Source organism: Phyllobates terribilis, unplaced genomic scaffold, assembly GCF_046119375.1.
Source record: "Phyllobates terribilis strain yellow unplaced genomic scaffold, ASM4611937v1 Scaffold_4__5_contigs__length_816908805, whole genome shotgun sequence".
Classification (NCBI taxonomy): domain Eukaryota; kingdom Metazoa; phylum Chordata; class Amphibia; order Anura; family Dendrobatidae; genus Phyllobates; species Phyllobates terribilis.
Window position 1 is genome coordinate 801,192,696 of NW_027362764.1, and position 27,956 is coordinate 801,220,651.

The 27,956-nt window shown below is 48.4% G+C and overlaps 1 protein-coding gene across 3 annotated transcripts; it reads left to right on the forward strand.

Moving 5' to 3' along the window:
- The first annotated feature begins 4,501 nt into the window (after positions 1-4,501).
- LOC141266105 (uncharacterized) lies at positions 4,502-23,405 on the forward strand. 3 transcript variants are annotated; one of them, XM_073680042.1, is made up of 7 exons: positions 4,523-4,674; positions 5,696-5,847; positions 15,097-15,279; positions 15,350-15,473; positions 17,005-17,102; positions 17,268-17,388; positions 21,309-23,405. In XM_073680042.1, the coding sequence occupies exons 2-7, from the start codon at positions 5,770-5,772 to the stop codon at positions 22,475-22,477; spliced, it is 1,773 nt and encodes a 590-aa protein (XP_073536143.1). In that variant the 5' UTR covers positions 4,523-4,674; positions 5,696-5,769; the 3' UTR covers positions 22,478-23,405. The 3 variants fall into 3 exon arrangements, with proteins under 3 accessions (XP_073536142.1, XP_073536143.1, XP_073536141.1); XM_073680041.1 differs by having other exon boundaries at positions 4,502-4,616; positions 17,005-17,388; XM_073680040.1 differs by having other exon boundaries at positions 17,005-17,388.
- The last annotated feature ends 4,551 nt before the right edge of the window (positions 23,406-27,956 follow it).

Genomic DNA, 27,956 nt, shown 5'->3' on the forward strand with positions numbered 1-27,956 from the left:
GAGGAGATCTCAAGCGCGCAGCTCATGCTAGACAGCCCAGAAATTTACAGGAACTGGAGGCTTTTTGCCAAGAAGAATGGGCGGCTTTACCATCTGAGAAAATAAAGAACCTCATCCACAACTACCACAAAAGACTTCAAGCTGTCATTGATGTTAGAGGGGGCAATACACGGTATTAAGTACTGGGGTATGTGAACTTCTGACCAGGGTCATTTGGATGTTTTTGGTTGTCATTAAGATTTAAAAAGAGAAAACACAGTAGTTTGACAATAAATGGCTTCACCCAACCAACAACCATGAGTGGAGAAAAAGGTTTTTTGTTATCATTCATATTCTCTGAAACAAGACCAAGAAAGGAAAAATTCTGCCGGGGTATGTAAACTTTTGAGCACAACTGTATATAATATATGTGTGTGTGTGATGAAGAATATTTCCTTGGAAAACTATGTTTAAATGACATAGAATTCCTCCATGAAAAGGCACATGTTAAAATAGCATTGCAATTGGACGGCACATGCATGGTCCGAGTGCTGTCCGATTTTTTTTCTTGCACCCATTGACTTGCATTGGCGAGTCTCGTCCGAGATACGTGGCACGCTGTGATTTTTTTTCTCAGTCCGATTTCAGCTGTGAAAAAAATGGCGTATGAGCTGTAACTCATAGAATAACATTGGTCAGAGTGCAATCCAATTTTTTATCGGCGTGCACTCGTCCGTTTTTCTCGCAAATGAGTAGGAGCCCTTAGACAGTAATCAGGCCTGAGTGTGGCTAGGGGGATTTAACTCAGCTTCCCAAAGATATGATAAACCACAGTTAATTTATGTTTTAAGGAGGGGGCAATCATTTTTTCACACAGGGCCCTGTAGGTGCCCACGCCGCACAGATCCATGGCGCTCACCTGCCAAACATATCCACACCACTGACCCGCCGCACAAATCCATGGCGCTTACCTGCCAAACATATCCACACCACTGACACGCCGCGCAGATCCATGGCGCTCACCTGCCAAACATATCCACACCACTGACCTGCCGCACAGATCCCCACCGCCTCCAGCCGCAGAAATAAAAGTTATATGTCTCAGAATATGGTGACTTTTTCTTTCTTCTAAAGATCAGAAATGTTTTGCTCCATTAAAATACTAAAAATAAAACACTAAAACTAAAATTTGCATGCCCTTGTCTGCTCCGAGGGGGAGCCCGCGTCCGCTCCAGAGAGCCCCAGTGTCTGCTCCAAGGGGGCGCCCGTGTCTGCTCCGAGGGGGAGCCCGCGTCCGCTCCAAGGGGGAGCCCGTGTCTGCTCCAGAGAGCCCCAGTGTCCGCTCCTAGGGGGCGCCCGCTTCGAGGGGGGAGCCCGTGTCCGATCCAGAGAGCCCCAGTGTCCGCTCCGAGGGGCGCCCGTGTCTGCTCCGAGGGGGCACCCTTGTCTACTCCGAAGGGGAGCCCATGTCCGCTCCAGAGAGCCCCAGTGTCCGCTCCAAGGGGGAGCCCGTGTCAGCTCCAGAGAGCCCCCGCGTCCGCTCCGAGGGGGCGCCGGCTCTGAAGGGGGAGCCCGCGTCTACTCCGAGGGGGAGCCCGTGTCCACTCCAGAGAGCCACAGTGTCCGCTCCGAAGGGGCGCCCGTGTCTGCTCCGGAGAGCCTCCGAGGGGGGAGCCCGCGGTGTCCGCTCCGAGGGGGGAGCCCGTGGTGTCCGCTTCGGGGGGGGGAGCCCATGGTGTCCGCTCCAGGGGGGAGAGCCCGTGGTGTCTGCTCCGGGGGGGGGGGAGCCCGTGGTGTCCGCTCCGGGGGGGGGGGGGGGAGCCCATGGTGTCCGCTCCGGGGGGGGGAGCCCGTGGTGTCCGCTCCGGGGGGGGGGGAGCCCGTAGTGTCCGCTCCATGGGGGGGAGCCCGTGGTGTCCGCTCCGAGGGGGAGCCCGTGTCCGCTCCAGAGAGCCACAGTGTCCGCTCCGAGGGGGCGCCCGTGTCTGCTCCAGAGCCTCTGAGGTGGGAGCCCGCGGTGTCCGCTCCGAGGGGGGAGCCCGTGGTGTCCGCTCCGGGGGAGGGGGAACCCGTGGTGTCCGCTCCGGGGGAGGGGGAACCCGTGGTGTCCGCTCCGGGGGGGGGAGAGCCCGTGGTGTCCGCTCCGGGGGGGGGGAGCCCGTGGTGTCCGCTCCGGGGGGGGAGAGCCCGTGGTGTCCGCTCCGGGGGGGGGAGCCCGTGGTGTCCGCTCCGGGGGGGGGAGCCCGTGGTGTCCGCTCAGGGGGGGGGGGGGGCCGTGTTCGCTCCGGGGGGAGAGCCCGTGGTGTCCGCTCCGGGGGGGGGAGCCTGTGGTGTCCGCTCCGGGGGGGGGGAGCCCGCAGTCTCCGCTCCGGGGGGGGAGCCCGTGGTGTCCGCTCCGGGGGGGGGCCGTGTTCGCTCTGGGGGGGGAGCCCGTGTTTGCTCCGGGGGGGGGCCGTGTCCGCTCCGGGGGGGGGGGGGCCGTGTCCGCTCCGGGCGGGGGTGAGCCCGTGGTGTCCGCTCCGGGGGGGGGGTTTGCACGTGGTGTCCGCTCCGGGGGACGCCGTGTTCGCTCTGGGGGGGGGGAGCCCGTGTTCGCTCCGGGGGGGGGCCGTGTCCGTTCCGGGGGGGGGAGCCCGTGGTGTCCGCTCCGGGGGGTGGGGGAGCCCGTGGTGTCCGCTCCGGGGGGTGGGGGAGCCCGTGGTGTCCGCTCCGGGGGGTGGGGGGAGCCCGTGGTGTCCGCTCCGGGGGGTGGGGGGAGCCCGTGGTGTCCGCTCCGGGGGGTGGGGGGAGCCCGTGGTGTCCGCTCCGGGGGGGGGGGAGCCCGTGGTGTTCGCTCCAGGGGGGGGGGGGGAGCCCGTGGTGTCCGCTCCGGGGGTGGGGGGAGCCCGTGGTGTCCGCTCCGGGGGGTGGGGGGAGCCCGTGGTGTCCGCTCCGGGGGGGGGGGAGCCCGTGGTGTCCGCTCCAGGGGGGGGGGGGGGGGGGAGGCTGTGGTGTCCGCACCGGGGGGGGGGAGCCCGTGGTGTCCGCTCCGGGGGGGGGGAGCCCGTGGTGTCCGCTCCGGGGGGGGGGAGCCCGTGGTGTCCGCTCCGGGGGGCGGGAGCCCGTGGTGTCCGCTCCGGGGGGTGGGGGGAGCCCGTGGTGTCCGCTCCGGGGGGTGGGGGGAGCCCGTGGTGTCCGCTCCGGGGGGTGGGGGGAGCATGTGGTGTCCGCTCTGGGGGGGGGGAGCCCGTGGTGTCCGCTCCGGGGGGGGGGGGTGGAGCCTGTGGTGTCCGCTCCGGGGGGGGGGCCGTGGCGTCCGCTCCGGGGGGGGTGGAGCCCGTGGTGTCCGCTCCGAGGGGGGGGGAGCCCGTGGTGTCCGCTCCGAGGGGGGGGGAGCCCGTGGTGTCCGCTCCGGGAGGGGGGGAGCCCGTGGTGTCCGCTCCGGGGGGGGGAGCCTGTGGTGTCCGCTCCGGGCCCCGGGGGGGGGGGGGAGACCGTGGTGTCCGCTCCGGGGGGGGGGGGGTGAGCCTGTGGTGTCCGCTCCGGGGGGGAGCCCGTGGTGTCCGCTCCGGGGGGGGGGGGGAGCCCATGGTGTCCGCTCCGGGAGGGGGGGAGGGAGCCCGTGGTGTCCGCTCCGGGGGGGGGGGGCCGTGTTCGCTCCGGGGGGTGGGGGGAGCCCGTGGTGTCCGCTCCGGGGGGGGGGAGCCGTGTTCGCTCCGGGTGGGGGGGGCCATGTTCGCTCCGGGTGGGGGGGGGGAGCCTGTGGTGTCCGCTCTGGGGGGGGAGCCGTGTTCGCTCCGGGTGGGGGGGGCCGTGTTCGCTCCGGGGGGGGGGGGAGCCCGTGGTGTTCGCTCCGGGTGGGGGAGGCCGTGTTCGCTCCCGGGGGGGGGGGGCCGTGTTCGCTCCGGGGGGGGGGGCCATGTTCGCTCCGGGTGGGGGAGGCCGTGTTCGCTCCCGGGGGGGCCGTGTTCGCTCCCGGGGGGGGGGGGCCGTGTTAGCTCCCGGGGGGGGGGGGCCGTGTTAGCTCCGGGGGGGGGGGCCATGTTCGCTCCCGGGGGGGGGGGGGCCGTGTTCGCTCCCGGGGGGGGGGGGCCATGTTCGCTCCCGGGGGGGGGGGCCGTGTTCGCTCCCGGGGGGGGGGGGCCGTGTTACTACACATAAAGAAACGCCAAAAACAACGGAGGAAGAGGCGGATGAAGATGAAGAGCAGGATTTTTTTTATTTTCGCCACATTTCCGGATTTTTCTCTCTGATTATGGAGAAACGAGCGACGTCTGAGGAAACTACAACTCGTCACACAACGAGCCTCGTACAGGTAAGAACTTAAGGAGAAAAATGGCAACAACATGATGACGGCTGGAGGACGGGGAGGAAAACAACACGAGAACTGCGGAAGAAAAAGAGAACTACAAGACCCAGCAGGTCACATCCACGCACTACCGCACGGAAGCTCCGCCCCTCACGTCACATGACCGCCTCACAGCTCCTCCCTAAGGCTGAGATCCGCCCTCTCACTTGGTGACGTCATCACAGGGCCTTTAGCTACAGCCCTCTATACTCATCACTGCTAAACCACGCCTCTTAAGGCTCGTCACCTCCTACTGACGTCATCAAAGGTCCTTCAACTATTCCGCTCTACAGCAGAAGATGAGCAGCAGGTAAAGTCCGACCTGTAGCGGATCACGTGACTTTCTGAGGAAACCGAAGGTGCAAGAGGTGAGATAGGCAGAGGGAGGAGCCGGGAAGAGGAGCGCAGCAGCTGCGGCACAGAGGCGGGGCGCCGGAGATATAGGGGGGCTGTGGGGAGGTTAGCGGTGTGGGGGGCGCTGGAGATACAGGGGGGCTGTGGGAGGTTAGCGGTGTGGGGGGCGCTGGAGATACAGGGGGCTGTGGGAGGTTAGCGGTGTGGGGGGCGCTGGAGATACAGGGGGGCCGTGGGAGGTTAGCGGTGTGGGGGGCGCTGGAGATACAGGGGGGCCGTGGGAGGTTAGCGGTGTGGGGGGCGCTGGAGATACAGGGGGGCCGTGGGAGGTTAGCGGTGTGGGGGGCGCTGGAGATACAGGGGGGCCGTGGGAGGTTAGCGGTGTGGGGGGCGCTGGAGATACAGGGGGGCCGTGGGAGGTTAGCGGTGTGGGGGGCGCTGGAGATACAGGGGGGCCGTGGGAGGTTAGCGGTGTGGGGGGCGCTGGAGATACAGGGGGGCAGTGGGAGGTTAGCGGTGTGGGGGGCGCTGGAGATACAGGGGGGCCGTGGGAGGTTAGCGGTGTGGGGGGCGCTGGAGATACAGGGGGGCTGTGGGAGGTTAGCGGTGTGGGGGGCGCTGGAGATACAGGGGGGCTGTGGGAGGTTAGCGGTGTGGGGGGCGCTGGAGATACAGGGGGGCCGTGGGAGGTTAGCGGTGTGGGGGGCGCCGGAGATACAGGGGGGCCGTGGGAGCTTAGCGGTGTGGGGGGCGCCGGAGATACTGGGGGGCCGTGGGAGCTTAGCGGTGTGGGGGGCGCCGGAGATACTGGGGGGCCGTGGGAGGTTAGCGGTGTGGGGGGCGCCAGAGATACTGGGGGGCCGTGGGAGGTTAGCGGTGTGGGGGGTGCTGGAGATACTGGGGGGCCGTGGGAGGTTAGCGGTGTGGGGGGCGCTGGAGACACATTTTATTACTTATGCGATTTATGGGGAATAACGTTTTTGCAGGTCGGGGTCTGTAATTCACAGGTGATGTTCTTTGTCTTCCTTCATGCAGGTGCCCTCGGCGCTTGATTCCTCCAGACCTTCCGGAGTTCTTGCATTGTTATCCTGATAAACGATCGACCGAGGATGGAGAAGGGCAAGAATGAGATCACCAAGAGGCTGATAAACTTCACCATGGAGATGATCTACCTTCTGACCGGAGAGGTGAACATTAGGGATGAGCGAACGTGCTTGGTGATACTCGGATATCACTCGAGGCTCGCCATGCTCGATTTCAATCTCGAATCCCCGCCTCGCATGTTTAGCTCCTGTTACACAGCCAATAAGCATGCAGGGATTGCCTGTGAGTCACTGTAATGCCGTAGCCATCTTGGTAGTGGCATTACTGTGATTCGCTGTCTGTCTGACCTCTGCAGGGGTTATAAATGGACAGGCGCCGCCCGGCTCTGCACACTGACGCCTTTGCACAGTTCTGTGGCAGTTGTTATTGGAGGGAGAGAGTGCTTGTCCAGGCCTGTGTGTGCACAGTACGAGTCGGAGTCCTGTAGTGTTGATACCATCATACTGAAGCTGAACCATCATAGTAAGAGCCTTTCTATGGGCTAATCCCATGCTTTGCTGTTTGTATCTCATACATTCTGCATTTAGCCGAGGGAGAGAGAGTTGCAGCAGCATTGAGAGAATACAGTCTGTAGACAGGGATTAGGTCTGTGCAGTCCCTTGCAAAATATGTAATTGCAGCATTTTTTGGGAGGGGTGAAAAAATGGAGTATACTGTGTGATCTATCGAGTATTACGTGCTCTGTTGTACATTTTGGTGTTTATATAACACTTCAAAAAAGTTTTAATTTTTTTTTCTGGATAACATTACTCGCCCATACAGTATTCTGTGGTCTGGGGTACATTTCTGTGATATATAACACTTCAAACAAACCTTAAAAGAAATTGCTGAGTTACATTTATCACCCATACACAATTACGTGGTTTGTCGTACATTTCTGTGATGTCAAATACTCCAAAAAAGCGTTGAAACATTTTTCTGGATTGAATTTGTCATCCATGCTCTTTTGCATGCTTTCTGTTAAATTACGATGGTATTAAACTCCCAAAAACCTCTTTGATTGCTGCAGGTGACAATTTTATTTATTTTATTAAACATAAACTTGGTTTCATCAGACCTAGCAATTAGAAAATGATAATAGTAATAATCTTTATATAGCGCAAACTTAGTCTGCAGCGCTTTACAATTCAGAGGTTCATATACTACAGTCATTAATAACATAGTTAAAGGTAATACAATAATGAAAGAAAAAATAATGATGACCCTGCTCGTAAGAGCTTACAATCTACAATGAGGTGGGTGTGACACAAAGTACAGGGGCTTATTTACAATGATGGTAAGGGATGTGGAAGTGCTGCTGATGGTGCACGCAGACACAGAAGACGTGGAGCAGGTGTGACTACGCCTGTTGCTGGAGCACAAGAAACACGCCTATCCATGACACACAGGTTCCTGTCCCACTTTGCAGGGAGGCACGGTACGCCACTTCTGAAGCCAGAGCAGTGTGAACAGGTGGTTGGTTGAAAAGCAGATAATGCTTCCAGCATGCTTGGAGCACCACCCAGTCTTCCACATGGTCCAGTCTCACCAGCTTTACAGTCTGTATCACTTAATCCTCAGCCTTATCCTCCTTCATCCCACCATCTTGAGTCCCAGGAGACCAGTGATCCCACACTAGGACACTCTGAGGAGCTATTTACAACATAATTTCTGGATTGTGACCTCTCAACCTGCATTGTTCCAAGAGGGACAGGAGAACATGCAGTTTAGTGATACTCAAAACTTAGAGCAGTCACAGCCACAAGAAGATGACAGTGGGAAGCGGCAAATTTTGTCTTGAGGAAGATGATGAGACACAGTTGTGGCTAATTCTTGTTGTTAAGTCACAAAGTCAGGAGGACCAGGGTGCAGTGGTGGAAGACGAGGTGGCTGACGAAGTCACCGATCCAACCTGGGAAGCTGGCATGTAGAGCGAGGCCAACAGCGCTGAGGGGGAGAAATCTGCAGCACCGAAACAGGCAGGAAGAGGCAGTGGGGTGACCAGAGGGAGAAGGCGGATAACTGTTCTGCAGAGCACCGACACTCGTGAATTTCTCCATCAAAAAGTTAGGTGTTCCCCAGTCTGGGACTTTTTTAAAGAGCGTTCTGAGACAAACAAAATGGTCATTTTCAACCTGTGCCATACCAAGATCAGCAGGGGCCTAACCACCACCAGAATGATCAGGCACATGTTACCTAAACACCCGACTCGGTGGGCCGAACGGCTGAGTCCACGATTGGTGCCAGTGGGTGACACCACTGCCTCTTGGCCCTGTGCTTAGGTGCTTCCTAATCCCCTTTCCATGCACATTCTGAGGCACCATCATCAGGCACTTCAAAATCCTTGTCCCAGCACAGTGTTCAGCTGTTCCTACCCCAGACCTTGGAACGAAAAAGTTTCTAGCCATTCATCCACAGGCCCAAACGCTAAACGGGGAACTTTCAAGGCTGCTTGACGTGGAAATGTTGCCATTTAGGCTTGTTAACACAGAAGATTTCCACCGGCTCATAGTGGCAGCTGTCCCTCGGTAATCTGTCCCCAGCTGCTACTTTTTCTCACAGTGTGGCATCCCCGCCTTGTACCAGCATGTGTCCAGGAACGTCACCCGTTCCCTTACCAACACACTTACTGGCATTGACCACTTAACGACCGGCACGTGGACAAGCGCTTGTGGCCAGGGATGCTACATTTTCTTGACCGCACACAGTGTGAACATTGTGGAAGCCAGGGCCAAGTCTCACCCTGGCACTGCACATGTGCTCCGGACGCCGTGGATTGCTGGCCCTACTTCGATCAGGGTCCCCCCCCCCCCCTCATCCTACACCGGTTCCTGCACCCCCTCCTGCTCATCCTCCACTCCATCTCCGATGTGCTATCTCAGAGCACGTTGTCCACATCACCTGGAAGCTCTGCAATACTGCCTCAGCGAAGCGGCAACAGGCTCTGGTGAACCTAATTTGTGTAGGAGACAAACCGCCCACCGCGGTAGTTACTAAAAGGAAAAACAGACAAGACGGATCTGTGTTTTTTTCTGCTGAACCTCCAACCAGACATGGTCGTGTGTGGTAATGGGCATAACCTGTTGGCAGCTGTGAAGCTTGGCAAGCTCACACACGTACTAAGCTTGGCACACCTGCTCAACTTGTTTAGCGTTTTCTGAAAACAGATTTGTCAGAGCTTCTGGTCAAGGTACGCCTCGTCAGTTCCCATTTACTCAAGTCGGCTACAGCTGCTGTCATTTTGGCAGTGCACCAGCTGCGCATGCAAGTGCCAGCTCACCAACTGGTGTGCGACGTGCCCACACGCAGGAACTCCACACTGTACATACTGGCAAGGCTTTATGAGCCACATAGGACAGTTGTGGAAATCCATCTCCAACACGCCCGTCGGTATTATGGTCAGCCTCCACACATAACAACTGAAGAGTGGGCATGGATGTCTGACATGTGTGCGGTTCTCCAAGACTGAGGACTCCACAAAGATGGTGAGCGGCGATGATGCCATAGCACAACGATCCCGTTTCTGTGTCTACTTAAACAGTCACAAACATGAAGCTATGCATGCGGACCAAGTGAAGATGGAGGAAGACATGAGACAAAGAAATTCTACCCAGCCTCATCTCATCTGCTCAGCGCGGATTGGGTAATAATGAGGTGGACGCTGAGGAGGAGTAACAGGAGCTGGCGGCTAGCACAACAGAGGCTAGTACCACATAACCTTCGTCCCATCTCTCCTGCGTGGATGGGCTAAGGATGGGAATGAGGAGGAAATGGAGAGTCGTCGTCATGGTGGAGACAGGGAAGTGTTGGCTGTAGGGAGCTTAGCACATATGGCAGACTTTATGTTTCGCTGCCTTTCCCGTGACCCTTGTGTTACATTCATCTTGCACAAAATGTACTGGTTGTTCACCCTGGTAGACCCCCGCTACAAGGAGAACTTTGCATCTCTTCTTCCTGAGGGGGAGAGGTCTACTAAAATGGTGCTATACCAGAAGGCCATTGTGGAAAATACTGTATGTTGAAAAAATGACCATCATACAGTCCAAGTGGCAGGGAGCAAGCTTCCTTGCCCAACCAAGGAGGAGAGGCGAGAGAGACACACAGCAGAGACGGGGGCACACTGTCAAAGGCCCGGGCAAATTTCATGACACCCTTCCAGCGTCCAGGGCCTGATAACCAGGTATTTTGACAATGATGGGAAAGTTTTTAAAGATGGTCAAGCAATACCTGGCTGACCAAACCAGCGTACTCCCTAATTCCTCAGCAACTTTCAGTTATTGGGTCTAAAAGCTGGACACCTGGCATGAGCTGTCCCTGTATGCCTTGGAGGTGTTGTGCTGTCCTGCCCCTAGCGTCTTGTCTGAGCGGGTTTTTAGTGCCACCAGGGAGGTCATAAGAATGGCGCTTTCGCCTGTCAGCAGAAGTGCTTACAAGCTCTGTCACAGAACAATGAACAAAGCCTGGATTAGAGCCGACTCTTCCACACCACCAGATGACAGCAGAACATAAAGTGTTTTTAACCCCTTTTCGACGTGGTCAGTAATAGTATGCACCACGTTGGAAAGGCCGGTTCAGCAGGGGCTTCAGCTGATTCTTACAGCTGACATGTGCCCGCAACAGCCATGGGTGGAATTGCGATCCACCAGCAGCTTTTAACAAGTTAAATACCGCTGTCAATCTCTGACAGCGGCATTTAACAGCTTCACGCTGGAAGCGCTACCTTAGCCCGGCCCATTAGTGACCCCATCACATGATCGCGGGTCACTGATGGGTGGGCATGGCAACCCGGGGTCTGCAGCAGACCCCTGTAGTTGTCATGAAAAGATTGCTATGAGCGCCACCTAGTGGTCGGCGCTCATCGTACAGGAGCATTTCTCCTGCATACTGGCCATCTGCTCGTCTCTTGTATTTAGTAGAAGCAATCAGAAAACTGCAGCTTCTAGTCTCCTATGGAGACTATTGAAGCATGCAGAAAGTTTAAAAAAAATAAAACAAATTGTTTTTTAAAAAAATATAAAAGTTTAAATCACCCTTCTTTTGTCCCATTCAAAATAAAATAATTAAAAAAAAAAAAAGCCTTACATACACATATTTGGTATCGCCGCGTTCAGAATCGCCCGATCTATCAATATAAAAAAAAATTAATCCGATCTGTAAACGGCGTAACGAGAAAAAAATTCCAACCGGCAGAATTACTTTTTTTTGGTCGCCGCAACATTGCCGTTAAATGCAATAACGGGCGATCAAAACATCGGATCTACCCCAAAATGGTATCCACAAAAACATCAGCTCGGCGTGAGGAAAATAAGCCATCACTCGGCCCCAGATCCCAAAAAATGGAGACGCTACGGGTCTCGGAAAATGGTGCCTTTTTTATTTTTAGCAAATTTTGGATTTTTTTTTCACCACTTAAATAAAAAGGAACCTGTACATGTTTGGCGTCTACGGACTCGTAATGACCTGGAGAATAATAATGACAGGTCAGTTTTAGCAACCAGTGAATGTGGAAAGAAAAAAAAACAACTGTGGAATTGCATTTTTTTTTTGCAATTTCACTGCACTTGGAATTTTTTTTTTCCCGTTTTCCAGTACACAATATGGGAAAACCAGTGATGGCGTTTAAAAGTACAACTCGTCCCGCAAAAAAAATAAGCCCTCACACGGCCATATTGAATGAAAAATAAAAAAAGTTCTGGCTCCGGGAAGAAGGGGAGCAAAAAACAAAAAATGCAAAAAACGGAAATTGCTACGGTCATGAAGGGGTTAATATTTGAATGAGGCCCGCCAGTTGTTACCTTCTAGGGTCTATGAATGACTGCATGACCCTAATCATAATTTTTTCCTGGCTTTGCACTTTGTGCAAAGCCTTAATGAGTGTAGAAATACCACAACTGCACTGTCTTAATTTTTTTATGACTCGCCGCAGTTGATGCCTTCAAGTGTGTATTGTCCTTGCTTGTAATTTTGGCCAGGATTTACACTTCGTGCATAGTCTTTATGGGTCTAAGATGTACCTCCTGTATCTGTGTCCCTCTGAGTCCCTAATGTCTGACACTTGCTTCCTTCATAAATTGCTCTGAAATATACATGTTTTTTTTTTCCTGTAAACTCCAATTTCTTGTCGATTTTGAATGTCAGTGGAGTAAAAGTGCGACCCCCATTGTTCTCAGCAGCAGTCTGGGAGCTAGATGCTTCAGGGGGTCTTCCTCATTCTGTTCTCCTTCCATTCAGCACTTTTTCCATCCATTTCAAAAATTTTCACTGCCCTCTAGACCTCCTTGTAGGGTCTGCTGGAAAAAATGCTTGGATTTCCCATTGACTCCTATTATTCTCGTTACTTGAAACCACCACCCGAGCATTAGGAATTGCTCAGTTCAAGTAACGAGCTTCCGAGCATTTTAGTGCTCGCTCATCTCTGGTGAACATCTATAAGACTTACATTAACCTTAAGAGGACGTAGACAATTTTTGTCTTTATTCCTATTCTAGCCAGAACTTTTTTTATGTTTTTATTCAAAGGTGAATGTAAATTTGTTTATTTTTCCTTCAGTATAAATATACAGTGTGTATAATATTAGATAGATATAGATATATACTCGTATCTATCTATCTGTGGGGAAAATAAGTATTTGATACACTGCCGATTTTTGTAAGTTTTCCCATTTCCAAAGGATGGAGATGTCTGTAATTTTTATCGTAGGTACAATAGTAAAATCTAGTAAATCACATTTGTATGATTTTTACGTAATTAATTTGCATTTTATTGCATGAAATAAGTATTTGATACAATAAAAAAAACATAACGTAATATTTGGTATTGAAACATTTGTTTTCAATTACATCTTCAGTGCTCTTACTGAGAGAAGGAGATTGTTGGCCAAAATCTCACGATACACGACCCCATTCATCCTCCCTTCAATACAGTTTAGTCGTTCTGTCCCCTTTGCAGAAAAGCACCCTCAAAGTATGATGTTTCTCCCACCATGCTTCACGGTTGGAACACTGTTCTTGGGGTTGTACTCATCCTAGTTCTTCCTCCAAACACGGCGAGTGGAGTTCATACCAAAAAGTTCTATTTTGGTCTCATCTGACCACACAACCTTCTCCCATGCTTCTTCTGGATCATCCAGTTGGTTGCTGGCAAGTTTCAAACGGGCCTGGACATGTGCAGACATGAGCAGGGGGACATTGCGGCGTAGTGTGTTACTAATGGTAATCTTTCAGACTGTGGTCCCAGCTCTCTTCAGGTCAGTGACCAGGTCCTCCCATGTAGTTCTGGGCTGATTCCTGACCTTTCTCAGAATCATCCTTACCCCATGAGGTGAGATCTTGCATGGAGCCCCAGACCAAAGAAGATTGACAGTTATCTTGTGTTTCTTCCATTTTCTAATAATTGTGACAAGTTGTTGCCTTCTCACCAAACTGCCTGCCTATTGTCCTGTAGCCCATCCCAGCCTTGTGCAGGTCTACAATTTTGTCCCTGGTGTCCTTGGACAGCTCTTTGGTCTTGGTCATGGTCGAGTGTGACTGATGAGTGTGTGGACAGGTGTCTTTTTATACAGGTAACGAGCTCAAACAGGTGCAATTAATACAGGTAATGAGTGCACAGTAGGAGGGCTTCTAAAAAAAAAAGCCCAACAGGTCTGTGAAAGACAGAATTTCTGCTGGTTGGTCGGTGATCAAATACTTATTTCATGCAATAAAAATCATACAATGTGATTTTTTTTGTATTATTTTTTAGATTCTGTCTCTCACAAGTGAAGTGACCTACGATAAAAATTACAGACATCTCCATTCTTTGTAGGTGGGAAAACTTGCAAAATCGGCCTTGTATTGTATAGGAGTATGGGATTCGCCCACACAGCCTTCAGCTCCTTCCTGAGTTATGGCTTCCCAGTCTGGAGACCTTGCCTCTCCAAACACAACAAAAAAATAGTAGCTAAGCATTTAAGTTTGCTCAGCCACACCCTGAGGGGAGATAGGGGGTGAATGACGTCCCACCCGTCTCTATGCCATTGACACCAAACCACAACCTATAGGTGAACTTAACCCCCAACACATAACATGATGGAGAAAAGTTGTAGGTTCAGTTGACACAGGCTAGCAGCCGGAGTGACACATACCTCCCCTCACATATAACACCAATGAGTGTGTGTGTGTGTGTGTGTGTATGTATTATATTGACCAAAAGTTTGGACACACCTTCTCATTTAAAGATTTTTCTGTATTTTCATGACTGAGAATTGTCCATTCACACTGAAGGCATCAAAACTATGAATTACCACATGTGGAATTATATACTTAACAAAAAAGTGTGAAACAACTGAAAATATGTCTTATATTCTAGGTTCTTCAAAGTAGCCACCTTTTGCTTTGATGACTGCTTTGCACACTCTTGGCATTCTCTTGATGAGCTTCAAGAGGTAGTCACCGGAAATGGTTTTCACTTCACAGGTGTGCCCTGTCAGATTTAATAAGTGGGATTTCTTGCCTTATAAATGGGGTTGGGACCATCAGTTGTGTTGTGCAGAAGTCAGGTGGATACACAGCTGATAGTCCTACTGAATAATCAGCTGTGTATCCACCTGACTTCTGCACAACACAACTGATGGTCCCAACCCCATTTATAAGGCAAGAAATCCCACTTATTAAACCTGACAGGACACACCTGTGAATACCTCTTGAAGCTCATCAAGAGAATGCCAAGAGTGTGCAAAGCAGTCATCAAAGCAAAAGGTGGCTACTGTGAAGACCCTAGAATATCAGACATATTTTCAGTTGTTTCACACTTTTTTGTTAAGTATATAATTCCACATGTGTTAATTCATAGTTTTGATGCCTTCAGTGTGAATGTACAATTTTCATAGTCATGAAAATACAGAAATTTCTTTAAATGAGAAGGTGTGTCCAAACTTTTGGTCTGTACTGTATATAGATTTTTTCTTTAAGCTGGAAAAAGGGGGGGGATGATTAGAATGATTTTATTTTTTTATGTATATTTTTAGAAACTTTATTTTTTTAATCACTTTTTATATATATCAAAATACATCTGTATATAGTGGTAATGTTCTCCAATGAGCCCAGCCCGAGATGGCTCCACACGTGGCGATCTGACATGGGGTGCACTGTTTCGTCATAGGTCGTGGGGAAGAGGTTAAAGAGATTAACTGTTAATAGAATCGTGAGTAACGCGGACACCACCCGATAGATAACTGTCAGGACATTGATTATTCGGCTGCCTGCTCTCTCTCGCATGCTCTGGACCGGTCTGTGCCCTTTAATGAGAGGCGTTTGGGTGGAAATGGGAGGTGACAATTATCCAGAAAGGACTCTGTGACGTCTCTCCATACACAGGATTACACAATAGTGAAGAAGACATCAGGTGACTGTGTGACTCCCAGCAGCCAAGAGTCAGGAGGGCGGAGCAGGAGGCGGGGCCCCATCATAGACCCGCCCCCACACTCCCGAATACATGAGAGGAGCAAGAAGAAGATTCTGGAACTCACCAACAAGATAATTGAGCTGCTGACCGGAGAGGTGACTGCTGGGACATTATACAGGGCGGGACTGGGGGATTCTGGGTAATGACGTTATCATTGTGTGTCAGGTTCCTGTAAGGTGTCAGGACATCACCGTCTATTTCTCCGCGGAGGAGTGGGAGTATCTAGAAGGACACAAGGATCTGTACGAGGACGTCATGATGGAGGACGACCAGCCCCGCACATCACAGGGTAAGAGGAGACTTGTAAGCATTGGTGTATGTGTTAGCCTTCCATCAAGTGTCTACATTGGAATGCTTCATCTGACAGCAGCATGATATAGGGGCTGAGACCCTGATTCCAGCGATGTGTCACTACCATGCCGTTATTTTGAAACCATCACAGTTTTCTCTGCTGCAGAGCTCAGAATGCTTAGCCCTGTATAACCCCACCCACACCACTGATTGGCTGCTTTTTGTGTTCACTGTCCGTAGGCAGAAGCTGCTAATCAGTGCTGTGGGCAGGGCTGGACCAGGAGGCACGAGACAACTGGTCCTGTAGTGATAATCTCCTACTGATAAAACACTGATTGAATTGAAGCCGCAAAACCGCTCTCAGATTACATGGCAAAAATCTGCTGACAGTTTCCCTTTAAAAATTGTCAACAATTTCTACTGTGAAAGCAAATATCCATCATCCAGCGGAGGAGACGGTAAGATCACATAGTGTGAAATATATATTGTATACGTCAGAGAGCGGCCATAATCCCGTGTGCACGTTCAGCCGGGTGCACAGGCGCCGCGTCCACCTCCTGTCAGCGGACCTGCGGATATCCATTGTAATGGTCCCTTCGCCTTTCCTTCCTGACTTCTCTCTACTGCTCACATAACTCTAATTCTGTTTTGTATACTTGCAATAAAAAACGAAATTATCAACCGCCTGAGCCGCTGTGAGACATTAGACGATATTGAAGACTGTTCAGTCTAAGCTTGTTGCACTATATGAACATTAGATATTAAAGGGAACCTGTCAGGTCCTCCTGCCTCCATCCCAGCAGCATTCACATATGGATCACTGAATTCCCTCCCTAACCTGCCCTTTATCCTGTTAGAGCTAAAAAAAAACTCTTTATAATCTCTGTTTTTCTTATGCTAATTAGGGCTTTGACTAGTCGATGGGCGTTAGTTTCCCCAGACTAGTCGGCCCTCACAGCCTATTATCATGTTCTTGTGGGAGTGATAACATGATCTGCATGTTATCACTCAGCTTTAATACATGCGAGGAATACCTAAGAAATAAGCATTCCTCACATGTATTAAAGCTGTCAAACAGTCGCAAATCATGCACACAGCACGACTCAAACATAACACCCGAGCACGCTGAAGATACTCGGAAAACACCCGAGCATGCTCGTAAATCTCGAGTAACGAGCATGCTCGCTCATCACTAGTTGCCTTTAAATCACCCTCATTTTTATTAACCCCCCTTGGAGACACGGCTGTTTTGATTTTTGCACTTTCATCATTTTTTTTTTTTTTTTTTTAATGCATTTAAGAGTGTGTTGGGTGTCTGAAGCAGACCCCCTCTCTCCCATTCCTAACCTCCCAAATGCTTCCTGAGAATGTGCCATACAGCAAGTGCACACATCTGCCAAAAATATACAGCAAATGGTGCTAAGGGGTGAACAATCCTGGAACAGGAGGTGATGAGAGAAGTGTGTGATACTCAGACAGATCTCCAGCCGGTCATGGATTCCACCACTGAGTGTTTGTGTCTCCCACAGATGGATCTAGGAGGAGAAATCCACCCAAGAGATCTCCCCGTCCTGTGTATTCCCAGGACAGTCCAGAGGAAAAGCACAATGTCCCCGAGACTCAGCAGGTAGATGGCGCTATAACAGATCTGCATGGCGGGCCGGTGTGCGCTTCTGCCGGCGGGCCGGTGTGCGCTTTTGCCGGCGGGCCGCGTGCGGTTTTGGTATTTTCTCGTGTTGATCTGTTTGCTGATTTTCCCTCCGATCTGCCATATTGCACTTATCTCTTACAGATGTCAAATCAGGAAGCAGATCTGACTATTGTTAAAGTGGAGGTGGAATCGGATGATGAGTGGATGACGTGTGATCCTCCGTGTGTGATCAAGGAGGAAATTCCAGTAGACGTCACCGCCGGTATGTCATACTGAACTTATAAAGTGAATTCATAGCTTCATTATTTATTTATTTTTATGGTGCCATTTATTTTCTATCACCTTTAACCCCTTGTATTCTGTTTCCTGTATTTCGAATATCCCTCCCAGGAGTGTGGCTACTGTTGGAAGTACATGGCCATTGGTAGTGTTACCCTGCTCCTCTGGAGACCCTCTATTTCTCTTTCTTGGTCCCCTGAGCCTTTGATATCAGTGGTGCGTGACCCCCTGCTTCACTGAAGGCTCCTATTTGCTGTAGTAGCGCTTTTACCCCTCCTCTTTACTGTAAAAGCGCTGCCATCGCATAATTTTTGCCTCAATTTTTGGCAATCGTTGCTGAAAGGTTTACAATTTTTGCACAAGATATGAACCAAAACAAACATTGTCTTGAGTGTCTGGATGAACCAGATAAACTTTTATCCTATCACAAACCTCTTTTTTTCCCTCCCACCGCCTCGGTCTGGCTGATCAGTAAGCAAGGAGAATAGCGGTACCTGTAAGTCAACGATCAGCAACGCGTGAGGGATGGCTGCAGGGAAACAGCGGGGGCACGAGGAGTGACCGAGTGTGGGGAGGGTTAAGGGGCAACCATTAACTTTTGCTGCATAGGGATGTTACAGTCTCATTGGTTTTCTTGTACAATTTTTCCTTTCCCCCATGACAGCACCACACGAGAGAGGGGATCCGCTCATCAGGGACAGGAACCTACTGAATGAAAGGGAGGAACCTCTCCCCCGCATTAGTTGGTTTCCTGTCCTTATGGGGAACCAGTTTCTGGAGAGTCAGGTGCGGAAACGGCAGGAAAAGACTTGTCCAGGCCCTTCCCATCTCAGTTGCCTGGAAGAACAGTTCTGCGCTTGTAGTGCCGGTGTCGGGTCCTGGAGGCGCCGCTGCCGCCGCAGGTCCAGTGGGGGCTCATGCTGGCGTGTGGATGTATTTATTTATTTGAGTTTACTCACTTATATAGTGCCATTAATTTCACAGCTCTTTACAGACCTCATCATCATCATCATCACTGTCCCCATTGGGGCTCACAATCCAGATTCCCTATCAGTGCTTTAAAAGCGCGCTTTAAAAACCCATCTCTTTAAACAAGCCTACCACTTCAATTCAGTAAACTAACTTTCCCCTGCTCCCTCCTTCTAAATATTATTCAGAATCTGCTCCCTACTCTTCATCTGTCTCCACACCCTCCATGCACAAGATAACTGCACTCGTTACTTGAGTATTGCACTTAAACATACTGGCTAATGACCGGATCATACAGCTTTATATGAAGATCCCTATTTATTATAATTGCCAGACCTGAAATAACAAGCACTTCTCACCTATTGTGTCCCCCCCCCCATTTCCTTGTAGAATGTAAGCAGCGAGCAGCCGGACCCTCACTCCTAATGTAACTGTATAAACTGAATTCATTGTCTGTACATGTCCCCGCTTAATTGTAAAGTGCTGCAGAATTTGTTGGCGCTATATAAATAAAAATTATTATCATCAGTATGTCTTCGAAGTGTGGGAGGAAACTAGAGAACCCGGAGGAAACCCACGCAAACACGGGGAGAACATGCAAACTCCTTACATATGTTGCCCTTGGTGGGATTTAAACTCAGGACCCCAGCGCTGCAAGTCTGTAGACGTAACCACTGAGCCACCGTTCTTCTCGCATTTCTCCGAAACCGTCATGTTTATATCCTGTCGGACAATCGAACAACGGTGGCTTACATCTACCATCAGGTGGGAACAAGATCTCGCTCCCTGATGGCGACAACTCAGGAATTTTTTCCAGATTGCAGAAAAGCATCTATTGTCATTAACAGCATTGCACATAAAAGGGAAAGAGAACGACAGGGCAGACTTCATAAGCCGCAATCGACTAAGACTGGAGGAATGGGCCCTGAATCCGACAGTCTTTAAGCAAATAGTAGGCCTTCCAAGTATAGACTTATTCACATGGCGGAACAAGAAGATAAAAAAAAAAATTCTGCTTGCTAAATTACAGGGAAAAGCTTCATGCAGCAGATGCCTTCCAGATTGCATGAAACTTCAAAATAGACTATGCCTTTCCTCCAGTAATGCTGATTCCAGCAGTACTAAGTAAACAGGGCTGTGGAGTCGATAAGCCAAACATCCGACTCCTCAGTTTCCCTGACTGACTCCCTCATACACGCCTCATGTTTAAGTGATTCATTTGCTGTAGTAAAATGGTAACATCAGGCTTTTCATCACCATTATGACACAACAATCAAGCTATTATTCCTGTTTTCCTGTTCCCTCTAGCAGTTCTGAGATGAGGGAAGGCATTCCTTCCCCTTTTTCCTCTGATCTGTAGAGGAGGAGCCTCACTACTGAGCGTGTACATAAAGTGCAGCACTGGTAGGAGGAGCTTCACTACTGAGCGTGGACATAAAGTGCAGCACTGGTAGGAGGAGCTTCACTACTGAGCGTGTACATAAAGTGCAGCACTGGTAGGAGGAGCTTCACTACTGAGCGTGGACATAAAGTGCAGCACTGGTAGGAGGAGCTTCACTACTGAGCGTGTACATAAAGTGCAGCATTGGTAGGAGGAGCTTCACTACTGAGCGTGGACATAAAGTGCAGCACAGATTCATCTCAACTAAAAGCCTAAATCCTTAGATCAGGAACAGAACAGACATTTATAGGACATTTCATAACTTTCTCAAATTCTTATGAAATCATTGACAGCACATCCTGCATTGAACTACTGTACCAATTTATTACATATTTTCGGAGTCGGTCCATTTTATTCCAACTCCACCAAAACGGACACGACTCCAAACTCCACAGTACTATAAGAAAGATCAGGGAAGACCAGGCTAGGATAATTCTGATGGCCCCATTCTGGCCCAAAAGACCGTAGTTTTCATGGATGGCGCGGATGTCGATCTCTGATCCATGGATCTTACCAGAAATCCTGGATCTACTCATCCTGGGCTCCACAAGCAGCGAGTCTTCACTTGACAGCATGGATTTTGAAAGGTCATTGTTAATCCAGAGAGGGTTTTCACCAAGTTTAGTATCTACTTTTACTTAAGAGCAGAAAACCGATAATGACAAAAATATATGGTAGGACCTGGAAAAAGTTCCTGACTAGTTAAGGAGTGAGGAAATTTCGATTTTTAAATGTATTCTAGAAGTTCTTGCAAAAGGATTAGAGCTGGGGCTATCAACTAGCACTCTTAAAGTGCAGATTTTGGCCTTAGTGGCATTGTATATCTGTGACCTGGGCTGGCAATAGATGGATAACTAGCTTTATTAAAGCATGTGATAGATCTAGGCCATTCCCTAGTCCAAAGATTCCTCCTTGCGATCTGAACATGGTGCCGGAGGCATTAACCAATCCCCCTCCTCCCCCAACATACTTTGTTTTCCACGCAGTTCTTTTTAGCCAAAGCCAGTGGTTAATCTACAAGGAGAAGTCCTTTTTTTCCCCCCAAGATTTGTATTTCCAGCCTAAAATTTAACGGCCTTCAGCTCGATCTCGAGCACCGGCGACTTGATAGATGATCGATCTTGTGCAGCCTACATAAGTCTACCCGGGTCTTCTCCACTGTTAACTTGATGGTAACAAGCGATCGGGTTGCTGGTCTTCTTCTTCGCCTCGTTCCTTCTATTCTTTCTACCATAATGTCCTCAAGTGTTTTGCTCTCTTCGTATGATGTGTCCACAGTAGGCAATTCTTAGCTTGGTGATCCTTGCTGCGGGTAACATGTCTGGCTTGATTTGTTCCAAAATTGATTTGTATGTTCTTCTTGCCATCCTTTTGGTATTGATAACGTCCTTCTTCAGCACCACGTTTCGAAGGTGTAGAAATATAAATGTTATACATTATTATTCTTGTGTTTTTAAAAAAAATATATATATTTTTTTCTTACTCCCTAACAGAAAATCCCAGTAAGAACGCTGATGAAAACTTGATGCTGTCACTAAATTACACAGTAGAAGATCTCATACAGCACTACTCAGGAGAAAACGTCATTACCCTTAATGTACAACCAGGACCTGACAGTATAGATCCACCATATAAGCCCTATAATCATGAGGAACCTTCTCCTGATCAAGCCCAGATTGCTACGAGTACAGGACAGAAAGGGGGTAAGAAGTTTCACTGCAATGAATGTGGAAAGCAGTTTACAAAAAGTTCAGCTCTTTGTACACACAGGAAAATTCACATGAGGGAGAAGCCAAAGCCAGAACATGGAAAACGTTTTCTAGAGAAATCAAATCGAGGTAAAAATGAGAGAACTCACGAACTAGAGAAGCCGTATCCATGTTTATTATGTGGGAAATATTTTACAACGAAACCAATTCTTGTTAACCATCAAAAAATTCACACAGGAGAGAAGCCGTTTTCCTGCTCAGATTGTGGGAAATGTTTTAGAAATAAATCACATCTTGTTAGACACGAGCGAACCCACACAGGAGAGAAGCCGTACTCATGTTCGCTTTGTGGTAAATGCTTTACAGGTAAACCAAACCTTGTTATACACGAAAGAATTCACACGGGAGAAAAGCCGTATTCATGTTCACTATGTGGGAAGTACTTTAGAGAGAAATCAAGTCTCTTTATACATAAGAGAAGTCACACAGGAGAGAAACCGTATTCATGTTCACTCTGTGGGAAAAGTTTCCCCAAAAAATCATATCTGGTTAAACATGAGAGAATTCACACAGGGGAGAAGCCGTACTCGTGTTTACTCTGTGGGAAATGCTTTACAAATAAGTCAGATCTTGTTAAACATGAGAGAATTCATACAGGAGAGAAGCCGTATTCGTGTTCAGAATGTGGGAAATGCTTTACAGAAAAATCAAGTCTTGTTAAACATGAGAAAATTCACACCGGAGTGAAGCCGTATTCATGTTCAGTATGCGGGAAGTTCTTTACAGATAAATCAAATTATGTTAAGCATATGAGAAGCCACACAGGAGAGAAGCCGTATTCCTGTTCACTATGCGGGAAAAGCTTTACGGATAAATCAAGTCTCGTTAAACATGACAGAAGTCACGCTGGAGAGAAGCTTTTTAATGATCTGTATATGGAAAATGTTTTATAAGGAAATCAAGTTTTAAAACTTCTCAAAGGATTCACATTGAAAACAAACCATATTCTTTTCTGTAACGTGGGAAATACTGTAAGAGCAAAACACATTAAGTGACCAAAAACCATTCTGCCATTTCAGTTTTTTTTTCCTTTCGGCATTCACCCCGTGTGATAAATATTAAGATATTTGTATTCGTTCAGTTACACAGCGGTGATATTAAATGTCAGAGGAGGGGAGGTTTGGGTTTTGTAATTTTTAGACTTTGCACAAAATATAATAGCAAAGCGGGCGATTTTCATTTGTATTTTATGTTTTTTTTATATTATATTATTATTTTTTTTTTTTACAAATATATGTAAAATATTTACACTTTATTAGAGGACTTGAACCTGTGCTCACTTGTTCGCCTATACATTACTGCAGTGATGAAGAATTGCAGTCTTCCGTGACCGTTCCCCCCGCCTGTGTCCAACCGCTTAAATACCGTTGTCACAATTGATTGTGGCATCTAAGCGCTTACATTTCTGAACCTTCTCCATACATGTGGTGTGTACATGTATGGCAGATGTTGCCAAGGGGTTAAACAGAACGGCCTGAGACAATTAATCATTTGATGAAACTAACTTTTTTTGAAGGTTTTCTTGGGTCCTTCACAGTCTCGTGGGCGTCCGCTCTGGATCTAGACCCGGTAATAACGCACATTTCTACAAAAGCAACAACACCAAATGTCCAAGGTTTAAATAAGGCGCGTTCCTCCCGTGTTCTCTCTGCGAGTATTCACATGTTGGAAGAAGTTACAAGCAAACCTTAAAAAAAAAGCGGGATTTTATTTTACAAAAAACTTTCTGGTTCTATGGATGCTAACAAAACACAGCAATTGTCCCACATCCGAACAGTTTGTGTTTCTTGTTTTTAATGAATAAAGAGCTTTTTCTCCCTGGCACTGTGTAAATCCTTTTCCTATACAGTTCATTGTGGTTATTCAGCGTTACCAGACGGACAGCGCCCTCGTACACAACGGCACCAATTTACCAACCTGTCGACTCTCCCACTTCCTCGGGGTCAAAAGTGTGGTCACCTCCTTAGGCCGTATCGTCCTGATGACTAGGTCTCAGCCACTCTGACTAAATGTTGTCAAATTTGTAAAGACCATTTGGCTCCGGCTACACGTCATGCGAGATTGAGATCATAGTGTCGCATTGTGACTTTCCACCTAATTACTTCTTACGGTTTTGCATTGCGACCTGAATTACAGTTGCAAATGTTTCCAAACGAGTTGGATTTTTTTTTTGTCGCAACCGCACGCAACTCACTTGCCATAGACTACAATGCAGGTCACATGCGACAGCGACTTATCTGCAAAGTGGCCATTTTTGCAGCAGCAGCAAAATCCACTTTAAAAAAAATCAGTGCAAGTTCTTCAGATGTTTCTATTGACTCAGCCGGTCTTAGAATTGCTCTAACTAGGTCAGATGAATGCAGTACAGTTTTCAAACTAGAGCTGTCAAACCTGCGGGGTTCCAAATTCTGACGAAGGCTAAACGGTAACGTGTTGCGTGATCACAAAAATAAGGGGTCTAGTCATTGGGTGCCCACTAATGCCGAGAAGAACGAGGGCTCTTCTCCCCGGTGGATGTGCAAATGATCGACCATCACTCCATTCACTTGGGTATCTTCAGAGCCCTAGTACTCGGGATTATTAGGGATCTTAGCACTAATACCCCCAGCATTTGTGAAGGTATCCCCTATTATGAGCAACAAGAAAAGAACAAATCAGCTCACTCATGTGGAAGTCCGAGGCTCGGAAACAGCAGAGCCGCCTGATAACTTAGGAAAAGAGTACGTTCCGGTGTCAAGAATCTTTGGAAAGCTTCAAGTTTTATTTAAGTAATTAAAAATATATAAGACTGGAAGTCACAACCAACCAGAATGGTATTAGTATAGCAAACGCGTTTCAGACTGTGCATCTTTAATCATTGCATGTCTGAGTAACTAATAGGATACGACATGAACGTCCTTTTATCATAAAGGATAAAAGAGCATTTAGAAGCCGTCTGCGCACCTATATATGTATTAATGTGCGAAACTTGGATCTGGACTCTTGGAATTCTGGGAACCTGTTCTGCTGTATATACATCACATGGGAGAGACTGCTGTATATACATAACATGAGAGAAACAAAGGCTGCAGGATGCAGCCAGGCCCTTTAGTGTTGGTTGGGTGAACTTAGGTTTCTGTCTTTGTGGGGTGCACTTATATAGTGCTGGGCAGCCCACCTGATCTAATAGTATAGGCGTCATCAATAGGCTGTAAGCCAGACACTGTGCATCACATGTATCTGTGTGACTGGCGTCCTATGCAAGCTCCATCTGTGTGCATGTTTAATACTACACAGCCACCACCTCCATGAATTGGTAGGTCAGTGAGCGGCTGTTTGCATCAGTATTTTGCGCCTGTGCTGCCCCCGCCTTTTATCATGGGGTCTGATGCATCCTGCTAGAGCATTTGTAATCGGACTTTGGTGTTGGTAAGTCTGTATCGTTTTCTGTGATGTTTTTTTGAATATTTGTCCTTTTTCTATGAGCCAATACACTAAGACTGCTGTATATATATAACATAGGATACACCAAGACTGCTGTATACATCCCGCACTTGAAGCGCACACGTGACCTGAGCCGCATCCCTACCGGACTACAGCGCGCATAACAAGCGCCACTGACAGGGAGGTGAATTACACCCAAAAGCCGCCCCATATGATAATCAAAGGAGAACGCCCCTAATGGCGCCACAGTACAGCTTCTTCGTGACGCTCTACTAGGGGCGTTCTCCTTAGATTACGCCAGGTCATTATGACATCACCAATGATAAACTCCCCGATGATTGGACCCCAGAATGAATGGGTTCTCCCATTGGTTGGATATCTCCTATGGCAACAATTAAGCAAGCTGCTTCTTTATTACTGACGTATCAGGATGCATCTTTTATCCAGGTGTGAGGTGATTGGCTCATTGCTTTGATGCAATTGATTGGTGACACATACATCTGGGTTACTCCCTATATTTGCATTGATCGCTCACACACTAATATATATATATATATATATATATATATATATATATATATATATATATATATATATATTATATGGCATTTAGTACTGGCAGCCATCTTTGCCGGTGTCCCATCCCCTGATGACGCCGCACATGCGGTGAACCACGTTGGGGGGACTTGTGCTATGAGTACAGTTTGTCCTATTCTGCCGTTTGAATGAAGGAACCCGGGTGCCGCTAAGTGTGTAGAAATACAAATACCACTATACAATACTAAAGGCAGATTAGGGACAAAGAGTTTTTTATATATAACCCCTAGGCATTTGTAATCAAATATTAAATAAAAGCTAAGTTTTATGGCTTGTTGGAGAGGGGTCCCTTCTGGGGTTCTCCCCATTTTGTAAATACAAACCCTAAAAAAAAAAAAAAAAAAAAAAAAGCCGTGAAATTCCACATTGGAATAATGCCAAGGGGGGTGAATACTTGCGCAATCGCTGTATGTATTTTCAGGACCGTTCGTAGGAAGCCCACAACGTCCAGGACAATCACCAGGTAGATTCTTCCATACTGAGGTGTGTGGACCTTTTTGAATCTTCTGTCATTGATGTGGCGATCGATTTTTTTTTTTTTTTTTTTGTGGTTTCTTATATTGATGTCAGATTTTTTTCCATCTATCTGCTGTATTTTACTGAACTGATATACAGTGGGTACGGAAAGTATTCAGACCCCTTTACATTTTTCACTCTTTGTTTCATTGCAGCCATTTGGTAAATTCTATAAAGTTCATTTTTTTCTCATTAAAGTCCACTCTGCACCCCATCTTCACTGAAAAAACAGAAAAAAAGAAAACCTGAAATATCACATGGTCATAAGTATTCAGACCCTTTGCTCAGTATTGAGTAGAAGCCCCCTGTTGAGTCTTCTTGGGAATGATGCAACAAGTTTTTCACCCCTGGATTTGTGGATCCTCTGCCATTCTTCCTTGCAGATCCTCTCCAGTTCCGTCAGGTTGGACGGTGAACGTTGGTGGACAGCCATTTTCAGGTCTCTCCAGAGATGCTCAATTGGGTTTAGGTCAGGGCTCTGTCTGGGCAAGTCAAGAATGGTCACAGAGTTGTTCTGAAGCCGCTCCTTTGTTATTTTAGCTGTGTGCTTAGGGTCATTGTCTTGTTGGAAGGTGAACCTTCGGCCAAGTCTGAGGTCCAGAGCACTCTGGAAGAGGTTTTCATCCAGGATATCTCAATACTTGGCCGCATTCATGTTTCCTTCAATTGCAACCAGTCGCCCTGTCCCTGAAGCTGAAAAACACCCCCATAGCATGATGCTTCCACCACCATGTTTTACTGTTGGGATTGTATTGGGCAGGTGATGAGCAGTTTTCTCCACATATACCGCTTAGAATTATCACCAAAAAGTTCTATCTTCGTCTCATCAGACCAGAGAATCTTATTTTTCATAGTCTGGGAGTCCTTCATGTGTTTTTGAGCAAACTCTATGCGGGCTTTCATATGTCTTGCACTGAGGAGAGGCTTCCGTCGGGCCACTCTGCCATAAAGGCCTGACTGGTGGAGGGCTGTAGTGATAGTTGACTTTGTGGAACTTTCTCCCATCTCCCTACTGCATCTCTGGAGCTCAGCCACAGTGATCTTGGGGTTCTTCTTTACCTCTCTCACCAAGGCTCTCCTCCCACGATTGCTCAGTTTGGCTGGACGGTCAGGTCTAGGAAAACTTCTGGTGGTCCCAAACTTCTTCCATTTAAGGATTATGGAGGCCACTGTGCTCTTAGGAACCTTGAGTAATGCAGAAATTCTTTTATAACCTTGGCCAGATATGTGCCTTGCCACAATTCTGTCTCTCAGCTCCTTGGGCAGTTCCTTTGAGCTCATGATTCTCATTTGGTCTGACATGCACTGTGAGCTGTGAGGTCTTATATAGACAGGTCTGTGCCTTTCCAAATCAAGTCCTATCAGTTTAATTAAACACAGCTGGACTCCATTGAAGGAGTAGAACCACCTCAAAGAGGATCACAAGGAAATGGACAGCATGTGACTTAAATATGAGTCTGAGCAAAGGGTCTGAATACTTATGACCATGTGATATTTCAGTTTTTCTTTTAATAAATTTGCAAAAATTTCTACATTTCTGTTATTTTTCATTCAAGATGGGGTGCAGAGTGCACTTTAATGAGAAAAAAATGAACTTTTTAGAATTTACCAAATGGCTGCAATGAAACAAAGAGTGAAAAATTTAAAGGGGTCTGAATACTTTCTGTACCCACTGTATATGGTATAGCAGGGCGAAGAATAATGCGTGGGATCAAGCAGAATTTGAGAAGATGAGGGGCAATCCACCATCTATTACTGAAGCAGAAGGGGAAACTCCTGTAGATGTTATCGCAGGTTTGTAATAATAAATGGAGAAAGTCATTCCAGAGGTTTCTT

Bases quoted from the DNA above. Each gene is read 5' to 3' on its own strand.
- LOC141266105 (XM_073680041.1), top strand. From the start codon at position 5,770: ATGGAGAAGGGCAAGAATGAGATCACCAAGAGGCTGATAAACTTCACC. The intron at 15,280-15,349 runs GTGACTGCTGGG...ATTGTGTGTCAG, and splicing joins TTGAGCTGCTGACCGGAGAG to GTTCCTGTAAGGTGTCAGGA. The intron at 17,389-21,308 runs GTATGTCATACT...ACTCCCTAACAG, and splicing joins TCCAGTAGACGTCACCGCCG to AAAATCCCAGTAAGAACGCT.